At 34.4% G+C, this 15,839-nt stretch overlaps 1 protein-coding gene across 6 annotated transcripts in view; it reads left to right on the plus strand.

Annotated features, from left to right (window-relative positions):
- CEP162 (centrosomal protein 162) overlaps nucleotides 1-15,839 on the plus strand; it is a 115,270-nt gene that overhangs the window by 42,700 nt on the left and 56,731 nt on the right. For all 6 annotated transcript variants that reach the window (XM_023205211.3, XM_023205215.2, XM_023205212.3 and 3 more), the window contains 7 exons: nucleotides 1,813-2,095; nucleotides 2,983-3,244; nucleotides 8,483-8,616; nucleotides 8,882-9,109; nucleotides 9,642-9,782; nucleotides 12,106-12,218; nucleotides 14,095-14,200. In XM_023205211.3, coding sequence (XP_023060979.2) covers nucleotides 1,813-2,095; nucleotides 2,983-3,244; nucleotides 8,483-8,616; nucleotides 8,882-9,109; nucleotides 9,642-9,782; nucleotides 12,106-12,218; nucleotides 14,095-14,200 — 1,267 coding nt within the window. The remainder of the gene's footprint in view (nucleotides 1-1,812; nucleotides 2,096-2,982; nucleotides 3,245-8,482; nucleotides 8,617-8,881; nucleotides 9,110-9,641; nucleotides 9,783-12,105; nucleotides 12,219-14,094; nucleotides 14,201-15,839) is intronic.

Below are 15,839 nucleotides of genomic sequence, written 5' to 3' on the forward strand. Positions count from 1 at the left end.
AGAGTGTACGTGTCCAGGAAATTATCCATTTCTTCTAGATTTTCTAGTTGATTTGCGTAGAGGTGCTTATAGTATTCTCTGATGGTAGTTTGTATTTCTGTGGGGTCGGTGGTGATATCCCCTTTATCATTTTTAATTGCATCTATTTGATTCTTCTCTCTTTTCTTCTTTATTAGTCTTGCTAGTGGTCTGTCAATTTTGTTGATCTTTTCAGAAAACCAACTCCTGGATTCATTGATTTTTTTGGAGGATTTTTTGTGTCTCTATCTCCTTCAGTTCTTCTCTGATCTTAGTTATTTCTTGCCTTCTGCTAGCTTTTGAATGTGTTTGCTCTTGCTTCTCCAGTTCTTTTAATTGTGATGTTAGAGTGTTAATTTCAGATCTTTCCAGCTTTCTCTTGTGGGCATTTACAAAGATACAACATACCAGAATCTCTGGGACACATTTAAAGCAGTGTGTAGAGGGAAATTTATAACTCCTTGTTCTTTCCCATCATTTCTCTTAGTTCTCCATGGTCGGCTGGCATGTGGTCTCCCTTACAAACTTTTGTAGATGACAATTTAGCAATGTTTTGCCACTGTAAAACATAGGCTGCCATCTCTCCAGACTCTATCAGTTTCCTGCCACGCTAAACCTGACAACTAAGCCAGTAACAAATAAGTTGGGTTCTTGGCATCATAGCACTCACATTCTAAAGGGAAGAACTAGTAAATGGTCCCATCTAGATGGACGTTGGCAAGGAAATATAGTTTAGTTGGTACCCAGCAAGAATGAGAAACAATTTTGATTAACATCTAGCGAGGTTCTGCTGCTATGAAGAAGGAAAGAACTATTATATTTTTGATGATTCCAGCTACTTTAGAAGCTTCTAATGGTTACCAAGAAGTCAATCTACATTATATGAAAATGGTAGCCTCTTAAACATTCTTTACTCTTACTTTATAAATTATAAAATTAAATGGCCTAATTGACACATGATTAAATATTTTAAGACTAACAGTTCCCATATTTTTGGAGACCCTGTAGTTTGCCACTATTTAACTGTATTTAAAACATTTCCTTACGTTGTATCTTCTAGATTTTTAACATCTAATTGAATTGTTACATTTAAGTGTTTTAAACCACAGTTGCCATATTTTTGGAGACCCTGTAGTTTGCCAATATTTAACCGCATTTAAAACATTTCCTTACGTTGTATCTTCTACATTTTTAATAGCTAATTGAATTGTTACATTTAAGTACTTTAAACCACAGAAGTGATTTTCTTTTCAAAGCCTAGTGATTTTTCTGTTTTACATTAAAATTTGTCCTATACTGTGATTAACTATATGCTTTTTTAGTATTTATACTCTAAGCCTCCTTAACATAAATTATGATTATTTCTTTAGTTTCTTCTAGAAATGTTTAAAATGTGTTTCTTATTTCAAATGCATGTCGACTTTATAAGAAATTGTAGATAAAAGATATATTACAGAAAGTTCACTTAGAAATTTATATTTTACTTTTCTTCTACAAAAGCAGTCTCAGTCTTGTTTGGTTTGGTCTTTCTCTAAAATAGATCTCAGCATTACCTTTATAATCCTTTGCATTATACTACATTAAAATTATTATCTGAAATTAAAAGCAATTACACTACGTGAGTGTACTGTTAACCAAAATTAGAAATAATATATTTAACATCAGTAACTTAATATGAATAGTTAACAACTCATATATATAGTGCATCTGCGTGTACGCACACACGTGGTTATTACTGATGTTTGAAGAGCTGTTACATAGGGTTCATTATCTGTGTCCTGTTTTGTTGTATAGCTCTGAGAAAGTGGCCGAAAGTAAAGAAACTGAATTTGTTAACTCTTTACCCCTGAAGACGAACCCAAATATTATGTCTCAAGACTCACAACTTGTGAACCATTTTTTTGACAAAAATGATGAGAATGTGATTTTACAAAAGACCACAAATGAGAGTATGGAAAACAGCTGTCCACAAGTAACTGCCACAGAAGAACATGTTGATAAAATGTACCTTAATATTTTGAGGAAAAAAATATCTGTTAATTCTTCATCATTATCTCAGGATGATAAAATTAATAAAGTAAGTATTTATAGTCTAAATTTATTTGAGATATTGAGAACCGAAGTTATGTAAAGTATATAAGTACTATTGGTAGGTGTGTGCTTTTTAAACTAGTGGGATTGATTGTATACTAACCTCCACAGTAGATCTTGGATATTTGTGAGTGATATTTATTACAATGCTAGCCAATCCCCAAATTCAAAAATACCACCATAACATTAGCTTGCTTGTAGAAGCCATTCTTTATACATTTTTTCCTTTTTTTGAATAAAATATAGTCCAGAATTTAAACAGTATAAGAAAAAGTTTATTCATCATTGTAGTATGCACTGTTCAGTCTTTCCAGTCATTTGTATTTTTTAAGTTGTCATTTTATAGGAAAGCAGTTAACACCTGTGAAGAAATTTACATTGTACTGATTCTTTTTCCTGTATTCTTGAGCTCTTCTGCTTTATAGTTCCCATGATTCAGACATTCTACTTGTATTTTATAATTTTGAATTATGTATTTAAGTCTTCTCCAGTTCTTTGTGGAATAAGGCAAGGTATTAACAACATTTTTAAAGCATCTTGAGAAATTCAGATAACAAATTAATAAGATTTTATGGCATTTCAAAATATGTTCTTTCTGCTGTGTTCATTCAAGTAATTACACATCTTGGTTTCTGGGAAGCTAATTTTGCTTTATTATTTTGCTTTAGTTTGTTTCAATGCTAACTTTGAAGGTCTGCTTTAAAATACTAAAATTCTGATGCGTTAGACTTCAAGAACTTAACTATAGTAGTTTGCCTTTTACAAACTACATTATTTGATAATCACTATTGTTTTGCCATCCTTTAAATATTCATTTACAACAATAGTTAAAGTTTATTTAAGTACTGAAGAGCCTTTGCTTGTTGTGTACAGACTTACAGATCTCAACTTAGTTCTGAAGAAGAAGGGGCTGTAATGGGTAAACAGGTACCATACAAGAAGGCCAAAAGTGCACCTCCTTTACTTAAAAGGAAACCCCATCGTGGATTATATGCATCAGTTAGGAGCTCAGGCTATGGCAAACCAAGTTCACCACTCAAGATGTTTTCTACTCTTGAAAAGAAAACTTCAGGGGACATTATAAAAAGCAAAAACTTGAGATCGATTTCCACCGCTAATCAACCTAGGAAAAAAGGTAATCATATACTCTTTATTTAGTATGTTGTTTTACTTTCTTTGCTTCCATCGAGGAGAATTAATCTTAAGGTACCACATCCCATTTGTAAGATGCAATTTACAGGAGGCAACAGGGCTTGACTCAGGGTGGTGGCAGTAGAGGTGATGAAAAGTGGTTAGATAAGGATATATTTAGAAGGTAGAACCAAAAATCTGAAAAATTCGTTTTGGATTGCTAAGATTTTTGGCTTGAGCAACTGGGAGAATGGAGTTACACTCAGCTGGAATGGGGAAGGCTGTGACTGAGTAGATTTGAGAGTTGGGGGAAAACTGGGAGTTTAATTTTTGAGATGATAGTTTTGAGATGTCTATTCAGTATGCAAGCAGAAGTGACAAGGAGGCAGCCAGATATAAAAGTCGAGTTCAGGAGGGAAATATGGATTATAGATACCATTTGGGAGTTGTTGAAATCTGATTGAGAATACCAAAAGCGTGAGCATAGATAGAGGGAAAGGAGCAAGCCACGGCCTGAGGCCCCTGATCTTGCTAACCTGAAGAAATCAGGCAGAAGAGGAGGAACCTGCAAAGGAAGCAGAGTGAGGTTGGAAGAATCCTGAGAGCATGTGGAATCCTGAAAACAAGCAAGTGGAGAAAGTGTATTGAGAAGTACTGCTCTGTCATTTACTGCTGAGAGATTAAGACAGGTGAGAACTGAGAACTGCTCTTTGGGTTTAGCAAGGATGAGGTGATCAATAAAGTGTACAAGCAGTTTCCGTGGAGAGGTGGCTGTAAAAGGCAAATTAAATGGGAGTAAGCGGGAATAGGAGTGTAATGGTGCTTCAAGTTATAGACCACACTGCAGATAGTTGCTGTAAAAGGCAGCAAAATAATAGGCCAGTAGCCAAGATGGAAGATGAGGCCAAGAACATTTTTGCTTTGCTTTGTTTTTATGAAATAAATGATTGTTTTGTTTGTATGATGTTAAGAAAGATTTGATAGAAGAAAAATAATTGACAAAGTACAAGAGTGAGGGAAGAATTACTGGAGCAGTGTTTTTGAGTAGAGTAGCTGTAATGGGATCTGGTGCACAGTGGAAGAAGGGTTGGCATTAGACAGTAACATGGCTATTTCCTGCATTCTAGGAACTGTGGAGGCAGATAGGAAGGGAGAATGTATGCTGGCAGGTGGTTAGATGTGCTGAGGAGAGAATGCTTTTTGTGATAGCTCCAGTTTTCTCTGAGAAATAGCAGTATCATTAGATGAGCATGAGGGTTAGGCAAAGGTGTTTTGGAGATTACAAGAGAAAAGAGAAGATATGAAGTAGCCATCTAGGAGAGTTAGACTGTCAGAAATCAAGACAGTCTAATTAAAGTTAGTGATCATGAATTTAAATTGAAATAAGTTATTTAACATGTTAAATAACCAACTTGTTTAACCAACTGTTAAACGAACTGTACTTGGTAAAACAGTTGGGTTTACCAAAAAATATATTTTTGGCAAGTGAAGCTGATGATGTATGTAAAAGTAATTAGAATAGTTGACCATGGAATTTAAGTTGAGCAATGAAGGAAGAAAGGGCATCAAGGGAGTGTGACACAATGTGCAACAGGTACGATCCATTGACTGTGAGTCCTAGTGGGGTCATAGGATTGTTGGAATCTGGGTACCAGAGGGTGTGAGGGGAGAAGACAGAGATGATAGTCATAGTAGGTGATTAGATGAGGGACTGAGATTGGGGAGTGGTTACATTACTGATAATAGTCTAGGAAAGACCTAAACTATGCCAATGGGAACGAGTAGCTGAGATGGAAAGAAGTTCAGGGAACCAAAAGCCAGGGAGTTGAAAGGATCACCTATGAGTATGTTGAAATTACCAAGAATGAAGACAGAGGTAATGTCACAGTGAGTGAAAAAGAAATGAGAGGAATCATAAGGAGGTTGCTAGATGAAGACTAATATTTTTATGAGTAAAGTGAAATAATATTTTTAAACTCATTTTTCATATTTTAAAATTTTATAGCATTTGTGACATCCAAAATAAAAATAAAACACATTATTAAATTTTATGGTAAATTTATAGTAAAGTATAATGATGGACCATAAATATTTTTATACTGAACTACTGTTTCTCACTAGACTGTCTATTAAGTATGTTGTTTTTAATCTCTGTTTTTTATTGAAGAATTGCCCAGAGCAGTTTTAGTTATATTCAGAGGAACTGTAATTCTTTTGGGATAGTGGTTACTTGTTAAAGATTGAGTTCTCCAGGAAGCAGAGTTTGAGATGAGATTAGTGTTCAGAAAATATACAGAATGCAGTTAAAATTAAAGTCAACATTGGTTAGGATGAAGAAAAAGCCCAGCTACTAGAACTTAACCAAATTAAAGATATCTTTTTTATGTAACAAAGAGTCCAGAGATAGGCAGTTCATGGCTGGTAAGCTGTGCAGGGAACCAGATCCCTTTTTCTTTCCTGATGCAAAATCCATAGTATGTGACTTTTGTCTTTACTGTCACAATGGCCACTCCGCCTCTGGACCCTGTCCATGAGATAGGGTGAAAGGTAAAAGGTAGATGCCAGTCAAATCATCAACTTCCTAATCAGGAAAGTTTTTGCATCCATCTTAATGACCTTTGATCTTGTGGCCATCAGTTGCATGGAGTTCAGGGGGTCAAGTATGTTTAACTATGTACTTTGCTGCTCAGGACAGAATTAGATCTTTATTAATAGGAAGGAAGAGAAGGTTGGCAGTTAGCAGTACCAGCCATGTGGTTGTTTTCCTTTTTTAGTTTTGATTAATTTTCTTTGGCTGTAACTTGTGTTTTTATTTTTAGACTAATTTTTTTTTTCATGACAAAAATTCTTACTATCTTTTCTTATTAAGAATTAAAAATTCTTAATATATGCTTATTGTTTAAAATTCAAAATTACAGAAAAGTAGAAGAAGAAAGCAATGATATAGCCAGAAACAACTGTTGTTATGGTGGGTTAGCAGATTCCATGCATCTCACTATGTGTATACTTACATAATAGAAGGAAATGTGAATTAATGGATGGAAAGAGAGAGGTAGATGTGGATAAATGGACAAAATATTTTATAAGAATGGGATTACACTTTACATGTTCTTTTAAAATAGGATATTAGATCTAGGTTTACTTATATCTATAAGAAGAAAAATAAATTTCATCCCAAGAAATTGTATATTTGAAAATACAAGGAAAAGATTATGAAAAATCTTTAAGGAAAGAGATTATGAAAACACTCAAAGGTTGCTATAACTGTAGTGTTGTTTCTTAACTTTTTCAATTTTAGACATTACCAATCGATTCCTTCCCTTCTGTGAAATGTAAAGCATATTGTATCCCCAACTTACATGCTTCCTATTCATTTTTATTTTTACATAAGATATATTTAGTATATTCTCTACTACAACCTTAATTTCCCTCAGCTTTTGGATTTAATTCTTGGTTCTGATTATTAAAGAGACTGAATGATTTTCTCTTGTCTCTTAGCCATAGTTTCTCTATTCTGGAATTATTTTGATTGGTTTCTTTTTTGATTGAATTTTCTTATGCATTGCTATTGCAAGAAGGTTTCATGGGTTCCAAATCCCACGGTGTTTTCATGTTTAAATTTCATATTCAAGCAAATTTTTTTCATGTGTAAAAGGAGAAAGTACTGCTCATGTGCCATTATTTAAAATAATTACTTGGTACTTTAGTCCACTGAGAGAGAAGTCAAAATTAAGAATTCAAGAAGGGAGAATTCTGGCATAAAAGGACTGGCAGAGTACAGCTATGAACAAGAACTTGTGATAGGTTGAGTATTACATATCCAAAATGCCTGGGACCAGAAGTGTTTCAAATTTCAGATTTCACTGGATTTTGGAATATTTGCATTATATTTACTAGTTAAGCATCTCCAATCTAAAAATCCAAAATCTTAAATGTTCCTGTAAGCATTTTTCTATGAGCATCATGTTGACACTCAAAAAACTTCAGATTTTAGAGCAGTTTGGATTTTGGATTTTCTGGTCTGGGACGTTCCACCTGTACTAACTGCCTTGTCCTGAGGAGAATCATGTGCTAGCAGATCACACCCCATTCATTTAATGAGCCTCCAGTGATTGGGAAGTTTTAAAAGCCTCCTCTTACAATGACTCAAAACAGCCTCTTCATGAACACTTTTAGAAATTTCTCCAGAAAACTTACATCAGTCTAATTAAATGTGATCATAACTCTATAAGGAAAACCTTCACATACCTGGAAAAATAATTGAAATGAAATCTTTTGGTGAGGGACTGTTGGTAATTTATTTTTTCTTTTGACTAGTCTATATTTTCCAAATATTTAATAATCATGTAGAACATTTGTAACTAAAAAGTAAACTCTACGTTTAAAAAGTTAGCATCTTGAATAAATTATTTTAAAAATTTAAATTTTGAAGTTCTTAATTTATCTCTAAAGCATTCAGATAGTGTTTATTGAACTCAGGGTCTGTAGTAGTTGAATATGGATCTTAGGATCCCTTCTAGGTATAGTTCTTAAACATTGCTTATTATTAACTGAATAATATATTAGCCTTAGAATGATTTCTTGTTTAAGAATTTACAGGTTACCTTAAAAGCTGAAAATTGGAACAGAATATGTATTAATCACATTTTTTTCTAATTTAATATATATATAGAGAGAGAGCGCGTGCCAGGTTTTTATAACAGTGTTAATCTTTTAAAATCCTATTTAGATTAACAGTTATAAAGTCGTCCTTGCAATTTATATTATTCCATTGATACTATATCATGATATATGTTGTTTATAAAAAATGTGCTCCAAAAGCACACTTAATCTGCACCAAAATGTTTCATAAAGTTATCAGCTTCTCCTTGATTTGTCATTTAGAAATTTTGATTGATTATTGCTATGAACATTTAACAGAAGAATTTATTTAAAAGTAATAAACTCTGAAAGTTATTTCTATCTACATTCTCACATTTATTTAGCTCCATTTGTCAGTTGACATAGTCTTGGGTTAATTGGCCATCTGTGTCAAATTTAGTAGAACGTTGATTACGGAGTGGCAATTTTTCTGAATGCAGTCAGTTATAGTGAAACAGCTGTGTTATAGTGTAGTCCATCAGCCTATTTTGAGATCCTCATTTTAGTGTTTCCATTGTATTTTTAGTTATTGTACACAATTGATGAGTACACATTTGACTTTACATTTGTGGTGCATTTATACATTGCTTATAATATTTAGAAATCTTATCTGGAACAAAACTCATCAAGCCTGCAGCTTTGGATAAACCAGCTCCCAAAACTGAAAGTTTCCTGGTTACTCCTAAGAAGTCTGAAGATCCCACAGAAACTGATTCCTGTATTCAGTTTCAGACTGTAGGTATTAAATTCAAAATTAATAATCATAATGTTTTTATGTTCTAAAATTACATTAAAGCTAAATTATATATAACGAAATATAATAAGGACTGAAATGTCTTTTCCTTCGAGTGATACTGTAATCACTCTTACTAAACAGTTAATTTTCTTATATAATAGAACATTGTTAACCATGTCTTTTTTATTCTTTTTTTTATTAACCACCTGTGTTCAAATCTTATACATAAGTCTACTGTAATGAAGTAATGCTTTTTCTTCAAAGGATTCCTTAGGATACTGTGGTGAAAACAAGGAGGAGGAATTACTTATGTTTAAAAGAGTTCAGGAAGCAGAGGAAAAATGGAGGGGTGCGCAAGCCCTAATTGAGCAAATTAAAGCCACATTCTCAGAAAAAGAGAAAGAACTAGAAAATAAGTTGGAAGAACTAAAGAAACAACAGGAAAAAGAACTCTTCAGATTGAATCAAGATAATTATATTCTTCAAGCCAAGGTACTAGACATATTGTTCTGGTTGTTTTTAATATTTATTTTTTTAAAAAAACCTGTATTCCCTGCTAAATACATTGTCATCCTTGTTTCCTAGAGATGTTTGACTTCATGTATTTGCTGTATAAAATATAGACATGGTTTGAAGAGTGATTCCGTACATGAGAGCCTAAATTTTGAACCGTTGGAGGAGAAAATTAAATTTAAATTTGCTCATTTTGATGGTTTTCTTCTATTAGCCGTCCTTTTTAAAGAAAATCAGTTCATTCTGACCTTCAAAGAAATCAAAGTTTGAGCAAAACTGCTGTAGATGGTATAGACCCAGAGGATGACATTGTGTAGCATTTGTGAGTTACTAACGGCACCATCAGCACAAAACAGCACTTTGCTGATTTAACTGTAGTTATGTCACATTCCAGTGTGTTCAATATTATAAGACAGTTTTCTATCTAAATAGGCGTTTTCTATTATTCTTTCTCACTTCTCACCTTATCATTTCCTTCCCCAAATAAAACAATTTCTGCAATTTCTCAAAGTTAAGCAGCTTTGAAGAAACAAACAAAAAAACAAGGTGGTTACATTTTGGAGAAGCAGCTGATCCTGTCACTGGAGAAAAATTGAAGCAAATCCAAAAAGAAATACAAGAACAAGAGACACTTCTTCAAGGATATCAACAGGTATGGCAATTCTTCAGCATATGGCAAATTTACTCTTGATCTTTTAGTTATTAAAACAAGACAGGTCAGGCACAGTGGCTTATGCCTGTAATCCCAGCACTTTGGGAGGATGAGGCGGGCAGATCACCTGAGGTCAGGAGTTTAAGACCAGCCTGGCCAACACGGTGAAACCCCATCTCAACTAAAAATTTTTTAAAAAATCAGTTGGGCATGGTGGTGCACAACTGTCATCCCATCTACTTGGGAGGTTGAGGCAGGAGAATCACTTGAACCTAGGAGGCAGAGGTTGCAGTGAGCCAAGATCACGTCACTGCACTGTGGCCTAGGCAACAGAGTGAGACTCCATCTCAAAAAAAAAATAAGGCATATTGAAATATTTCTGTGCTTATTTAACAGATAATGGGAATTCTGGCAAATAAGAGGTAATAATTTGACTAGTCTATTTATTTCCCATGAGGAGAATTAAATGCTAAGAGCATGGGATCTGGATTGGAAAATACTGGTTTTGAGTCTTAGCTGTACCACCTGCTGTATGCCTTGGGCATCACTTAATCTTTCTAATTCAGTTTCTTCATTTGTGAAGTGGAGATAATAATATATAAGATCCCCAACTTCCAGTGGTTTGACTTAACAAAGTTTTAACTCTTATGATGGGCTTATCAGGATGTAACCTCATCATAAGTTTTACTTACTATTCTTTGACTTTACAGTGGGTTTATCAGGGTATTAAGTATATTTTCAACTTAGGACATTTTTTACTTACTTTTGGGCTTATTGGGATATAGCCATTTGCAGGGCAAGCAAGTTGAGAAGCATCTGTACACTCTTAGTGTGGCACACAGCAATCAATCAATGAAAGTTACCTGTTATTATTTTTAATAGCCAGTTTCTTAAAAACTGCCCTGTCTTTTCTTAGTTTTCTGTAATGCTCTTCAGTAGACAATATTGGCTGATTTTGCTATTATATTCAGAAATATGAATCTGGAATTAATTACTAATGTCCTGAGGGTGAAAAAATTTTGAATTTAATGTAAGAAGATCTGTGGGTCCTACAGAGGCAGATGTTTGCAATGTGTGATGACATCTTGGTGTTGCTAGCCTAACAGTCAACCAGGACAGGTTTAGTGATCTTCAGCATCTTTGTTCCCTGCCTCTCACACCCTTTTTTCTTACTTTTCCCCTTTCTTGTCTCTTATTACATTCTTCTCTTTTGACAACTGTAACTTGAACCTTGAGCCTTAGTAACATGCATTATCACCCAGGGACTTCATCGAAAGCATTGCCACATCAGTGATTACAATGTTTGCTGTAGCTGAATTGGAATGATTTTGCAGGACACACTGCCCTCAGTTACTGGGAACCATTCAAATTCTTCTGCCAGTTTGATCTTGCCGTTAAAAAACAGGGGTTTTTAAGAAAATTTAACAGACCCATAAGTATGCCAACTAACCCCTCCAACAGAGACAACACAAAATTTATGTGTCTAAATAGTAGGGGAGGATGTTCATTAATTCTGCATGTATTTAAGCACAGACTGTCTGCCCAGCACTATTCCAGACATGGTAAAACAGTCTATAGTTTGCATTAGATACTCAAAAGCCCTTGGTTTGCATCTGATTTTTAATTTTAAACAGGTTAATAAGCCAGGGAAGACATCTAAGTGCAGATTGGTACCTTCTCTTCTCCCTCTGATCTCAACTAGTTGAGTCACTCTTCAGCTCTTTAGCTCAAGCCTTTTGGTGAACTGGATCTGTCCTCTGCTCTGCCTTGTCCTGACAACTTTCAGAAACACCGGTCTTTAACTCCCTGTTTACGGTCAATATCAGATACAAGCATGAATACCCATAGATACATCTGATTATCTCACCACCGGCAGCCAGACTTCCAGAATCTTCCTCCAGCAGTGATTCAATTTTTTTTTTCTTTTTCCCTCTCTCGGGTCAGAAACAGAAAAGAATATAAAGGGTCTCACTGGGTCTTTCCACCCGGTTCCACATAGTCAGGATGTAGTGATTCCTTCAGCCACTCTCCCACTTAACTCCTGTGAAATGCAGTTCATTCAACTGACCTTAGGCCCTTTGGCTTTGGGGACTTTGGCAAATTATTTTTTCAATTAGGCGTTTTAAACATTATGGAAAGAACTGTTTTTAGACACCAAATTTTCTTCTGATGTAATATAAAAAGTTTAAAGAATATTTTACTATGCAAAAACTAAAGAAACTTAAAAGACCATTTAAAGGATTAATCTATTATGAGCACGTATATTCTGTTATATAAGTACTAATGACTTTTAACTAAAATGCAGTATTCTGTTTTTAAAAAGGAAAATGAACGATTATATAATCAAGTAAAAGATCTCCAAGAACAAAACAAGAAAAATGAGGAGCGAATGTTTAAGGAAAACCAGAGTTTATTCAGTGAGGTAGCTTCCTTAAAGTAAGTACTTTTGAACTTCTTAAAATCAAATATACTTGAACTATTTCTAAGCATTTTCTTATTATGTTAATAATACATTTATTTTTACTTAGACGGTAAAATTTTATTTTTATTTGTACACTCATTTCCATATGTTTAATACTCAGTGGATTTTTCTTTTGGTGTTAGATGGCTAGCACATACTTGATAGTATTTTCAGCATATTGATATTTGAATTCATATGAATTTATGTTCATAAATGATTCAAACATCAGTTTCAGGAAATTGACTATACAGTATTCCTCTTGATCAGTTATTAAGAATGAGATAACCATTTCCCAAGGAACCATGTGATTAATAATACTAAAAAAGAAAGGTCATCCAGTATCACTTATGATCTTCTTGGGTCAGGTTCCTTAGAAGCAGAGCCTGAGATGGTGCAGGTCCTTGTGGAGGTAATATACTGAAGGATAACTCTCAGGAGAAAGGAGCAAGGGAAGCAGGAATGGCGAGGTAGGGGGAGGGCAAATAGTGGTCTCAGCTGGAGACTGGCTTCGTTCTCCTCCCACCAAGAAGCTCTGGAGAATAGATTGTACCAGAGTTGGTCCCTGCTTGAGGCAAGGGGGCAGCCTTAGTCACTGGCTGGAGTGTACCGTGGAATGGAGTGTACCGTGGAAAGGAGTGGGGGCTGCCCTTTATGTCAGGGGGCAGGGGCTGCTGTTTAAAGGAGCACCTGCAAGTTGTTTTCAGCCAGCATTTATCATGGCAGGGTAATGGAGCACCAGCACCTACTTAGGAATCATATTTCAGACTGTAAGGTCTTTTGGACGTTACTGCTTCCAATTTTAACATATTAAGTGAAAAAGCCAAGCTCATGAACATGGACAAGCTAGGATACTATCTTCTTTTAGAAAATGACCACTATTTGTGTATCCTTTTATATAAACACCTAATCATTCAGAAAGGACTGTTACCAGAAGTTTTTCTGACCCATGAATATCATGAATGTTTACCAAATTTATTTATATACTTCTTCCCCTTTTTTGGTTATATAAACTAGGGCCTAAGAGGCAGGGCTGCTAGTAATAGCTCATACTGATCTTTCACGCAAAATAGAAAAAGGCACACTTGGTAGCAGACAAAATATATATATTTATTGCCACTTTCTCCTGGTAAGTTGGTAAGTGTAACCCCAGGCCATGTGTGATAATCTGCACAGTGGTAATGCATGAATGCATTTACTTAAGTTTTTTTTCCCAGATGTTTCGGTAAAGTTATTTTAAAATATCTTATCTTGTACTACTTGGCTTCTAAAAGAAGATCTATCCCAGGATCCAAAACTGAAGCTCTAAATTAACTTTCAGAATGAAATAAATGGTTTCTTTAGTACATTAGGGTTAGATGATCTTATGTGGAATCTGAAACTCCTTCTATAATATCCCTGGAATAACAGGAAAATTGAATTTATGGTCTACATATTAGGCTGTGTTTTGTTTTGTTTGTTAGTTTCCATGTATGAGACTGGCGACTCTCAGAAAAGATTCTAGAACAATATGCCAAGGAATGCATTAACAACCCCACAGAAAAATGCAGCACATCTTTGTGGACCATTAATTTTTTTCCTGTGAGAATTGGGAATTAATATTTTTATATTATAAATAAACTAATAATCTTAGGTTTCAGTTCTTTTAGAATAAATATAAGCATTTCCCTTAAAGTATATTGCTCTTTTAGTGTGGTTGTATTTTAATCTTTAGATTAAATGAAAATTTTACCTTCATTTATGCATATAGTTTCAATGTATGTTAGTTTTTAATTTTTAAGAATTGAATATTTTCTACTGAAAGGAGCACCTGGTAAGAAAGAAAAACAACTTTTTATTTTCAAAATAAATCAGAGAACAGATGCACAAAAGTCGTTTTCTGTCTCAAGTAGTTGAAGATTCAGAGCCCACAAGAAACCAGAATTTTACAGATCTGTTAGCAGAACTACGGATGGCACAGGTAAGTTGCATAAGGATTTTGACTATTAGGGATAATAAAGGTTTCTGTAAAAATTCCCATATGTATGAAAAAATCTGTAAATTTCATACCATTTAAAACTTAGGGAGAAATATCTTAAATTAGCATATAGTATACGCATGACCTTAGTATAGAGGAAACATTATAATACTGGTTTTAGATGTCATTGTCTTTATGATTCAGCCTCTCATCAGGCATTTGTCACATCTCATCAGGCCCGTTTATCATGGAGCCATATTAGAAGCATGATTTTATTTAGGACATGTATACCTTATTTCAAACAAATTCCTTATTTGAAAGTATGCAGCCTAAATAGTGTAATTTGGAGATAATTGTTTACCTTTAAAAGTTAGTAGCTTGCTGCCTGTCTTCCAAAGTAGACTGTGCACTTCTAGAGAGCAGAGACTGTATCTTACAAGTATTTGTATCCCGCATACCTAACATAAAGTTGAAATGCAATGCTGTTCCATAACTTTTTTATGTTTATTAAATTATTAAAAATATGGCCTAGAGTTTTCTAAAGCAGTATTTATGAATAGGAAGAGTTTGAGAATTTAAGGCAGGGCAGAACTCTATTTTAAGCAGAAGTAATTCATGCACTGCATGATTTTTATCATCCCTGTCCCTAAGAACTATGTGCTTATAGCACCCACCAGTCATTGTAACAATTAAAACCACTCTGCCACATTTCCAAACATGGCCTGTTGGAGGACAGTTACTTTTTCCCACCACTCTCTTTCAGAATAATAGCACTAAACTAAAAAAGCCCATTTCAGTGGGCCTTAAAAATAGCAAGCTAATTGCAGTGAGCCGAGATCGGGCCACTGCACTCCAGCCTGGGCGACAGAGCGAGACTCCGTCTCAAAAAAAAAAAAATAGCAAGCTAAAACAGAAATTAATATTACCATATTTTATGAAGGCTTGGGGGAACAAAGTAAGGTTTCAAGCATTGCATTAGCATTAGTTCCAAAGGCTGTTGTTTTTACCTTTTGAAATTCCTGTTTTGAACATATTTTAATGATAGAAAATTTGAAAACTCCCACTAACACCACCAAAATATACTGGAAAAAAAGTATAATAAATATCTTGTAAATGATTAACCATGCTCCCAAGAAAGTAAGGGAAATCGTTAGAAGCCAAAAGTAAGGAAGAATAAAAAGATAGCAGTAAGTTTAGTAACCAAGAAGCCTGAGGTTTAACAGCAAATTGTAGACGGGATACCCTTAAAGGACCACATCTTTCACTAAAATAGTGGATTAGGAAAAAAGAAACTGAGATGTCAAGGAAGCTTTTCTGTCTTAATTTGGTCTCTGGGTGGGGAGAGGTAAAAAGTCTCCTCTGCACATACTTTAATGGTTGTTCAATGTAAATGGTATCTCTTCTGTACGTTTGTGTTTAGTATTTGAATTGACACTACCTTGCAATGCTTAAACTAAAAAAATAACATAAACAGTAGTTCCGAGTCAGTGATAACATCTCTGGTAGATTTAGAAGAAACAAATCAAAACAATTCTTAGAGGTATACACTTGTTAACCCAGTCCACACAATATTCCCACAGATAAAATCCAACTGATGATGTGCTCACAATGCAAAATTACAAAACCTAGAGAAACAACCCAC

The sequence above is a fragment of the Piliocolobus tephrosceles genome, chromosome 5 (assembly GCF_002776525.5).
Source record: "Piliocolobus tephrosceles isolate RC106 chromosome 5, ASM277652v3, whole genome shotgun sequence".
NCBI lineage: Eukaryota > Metazoa > Chordata > Mammalia > Primates > Cercopithecidae > Piliocolobus > Piliocolobus tephrosceles.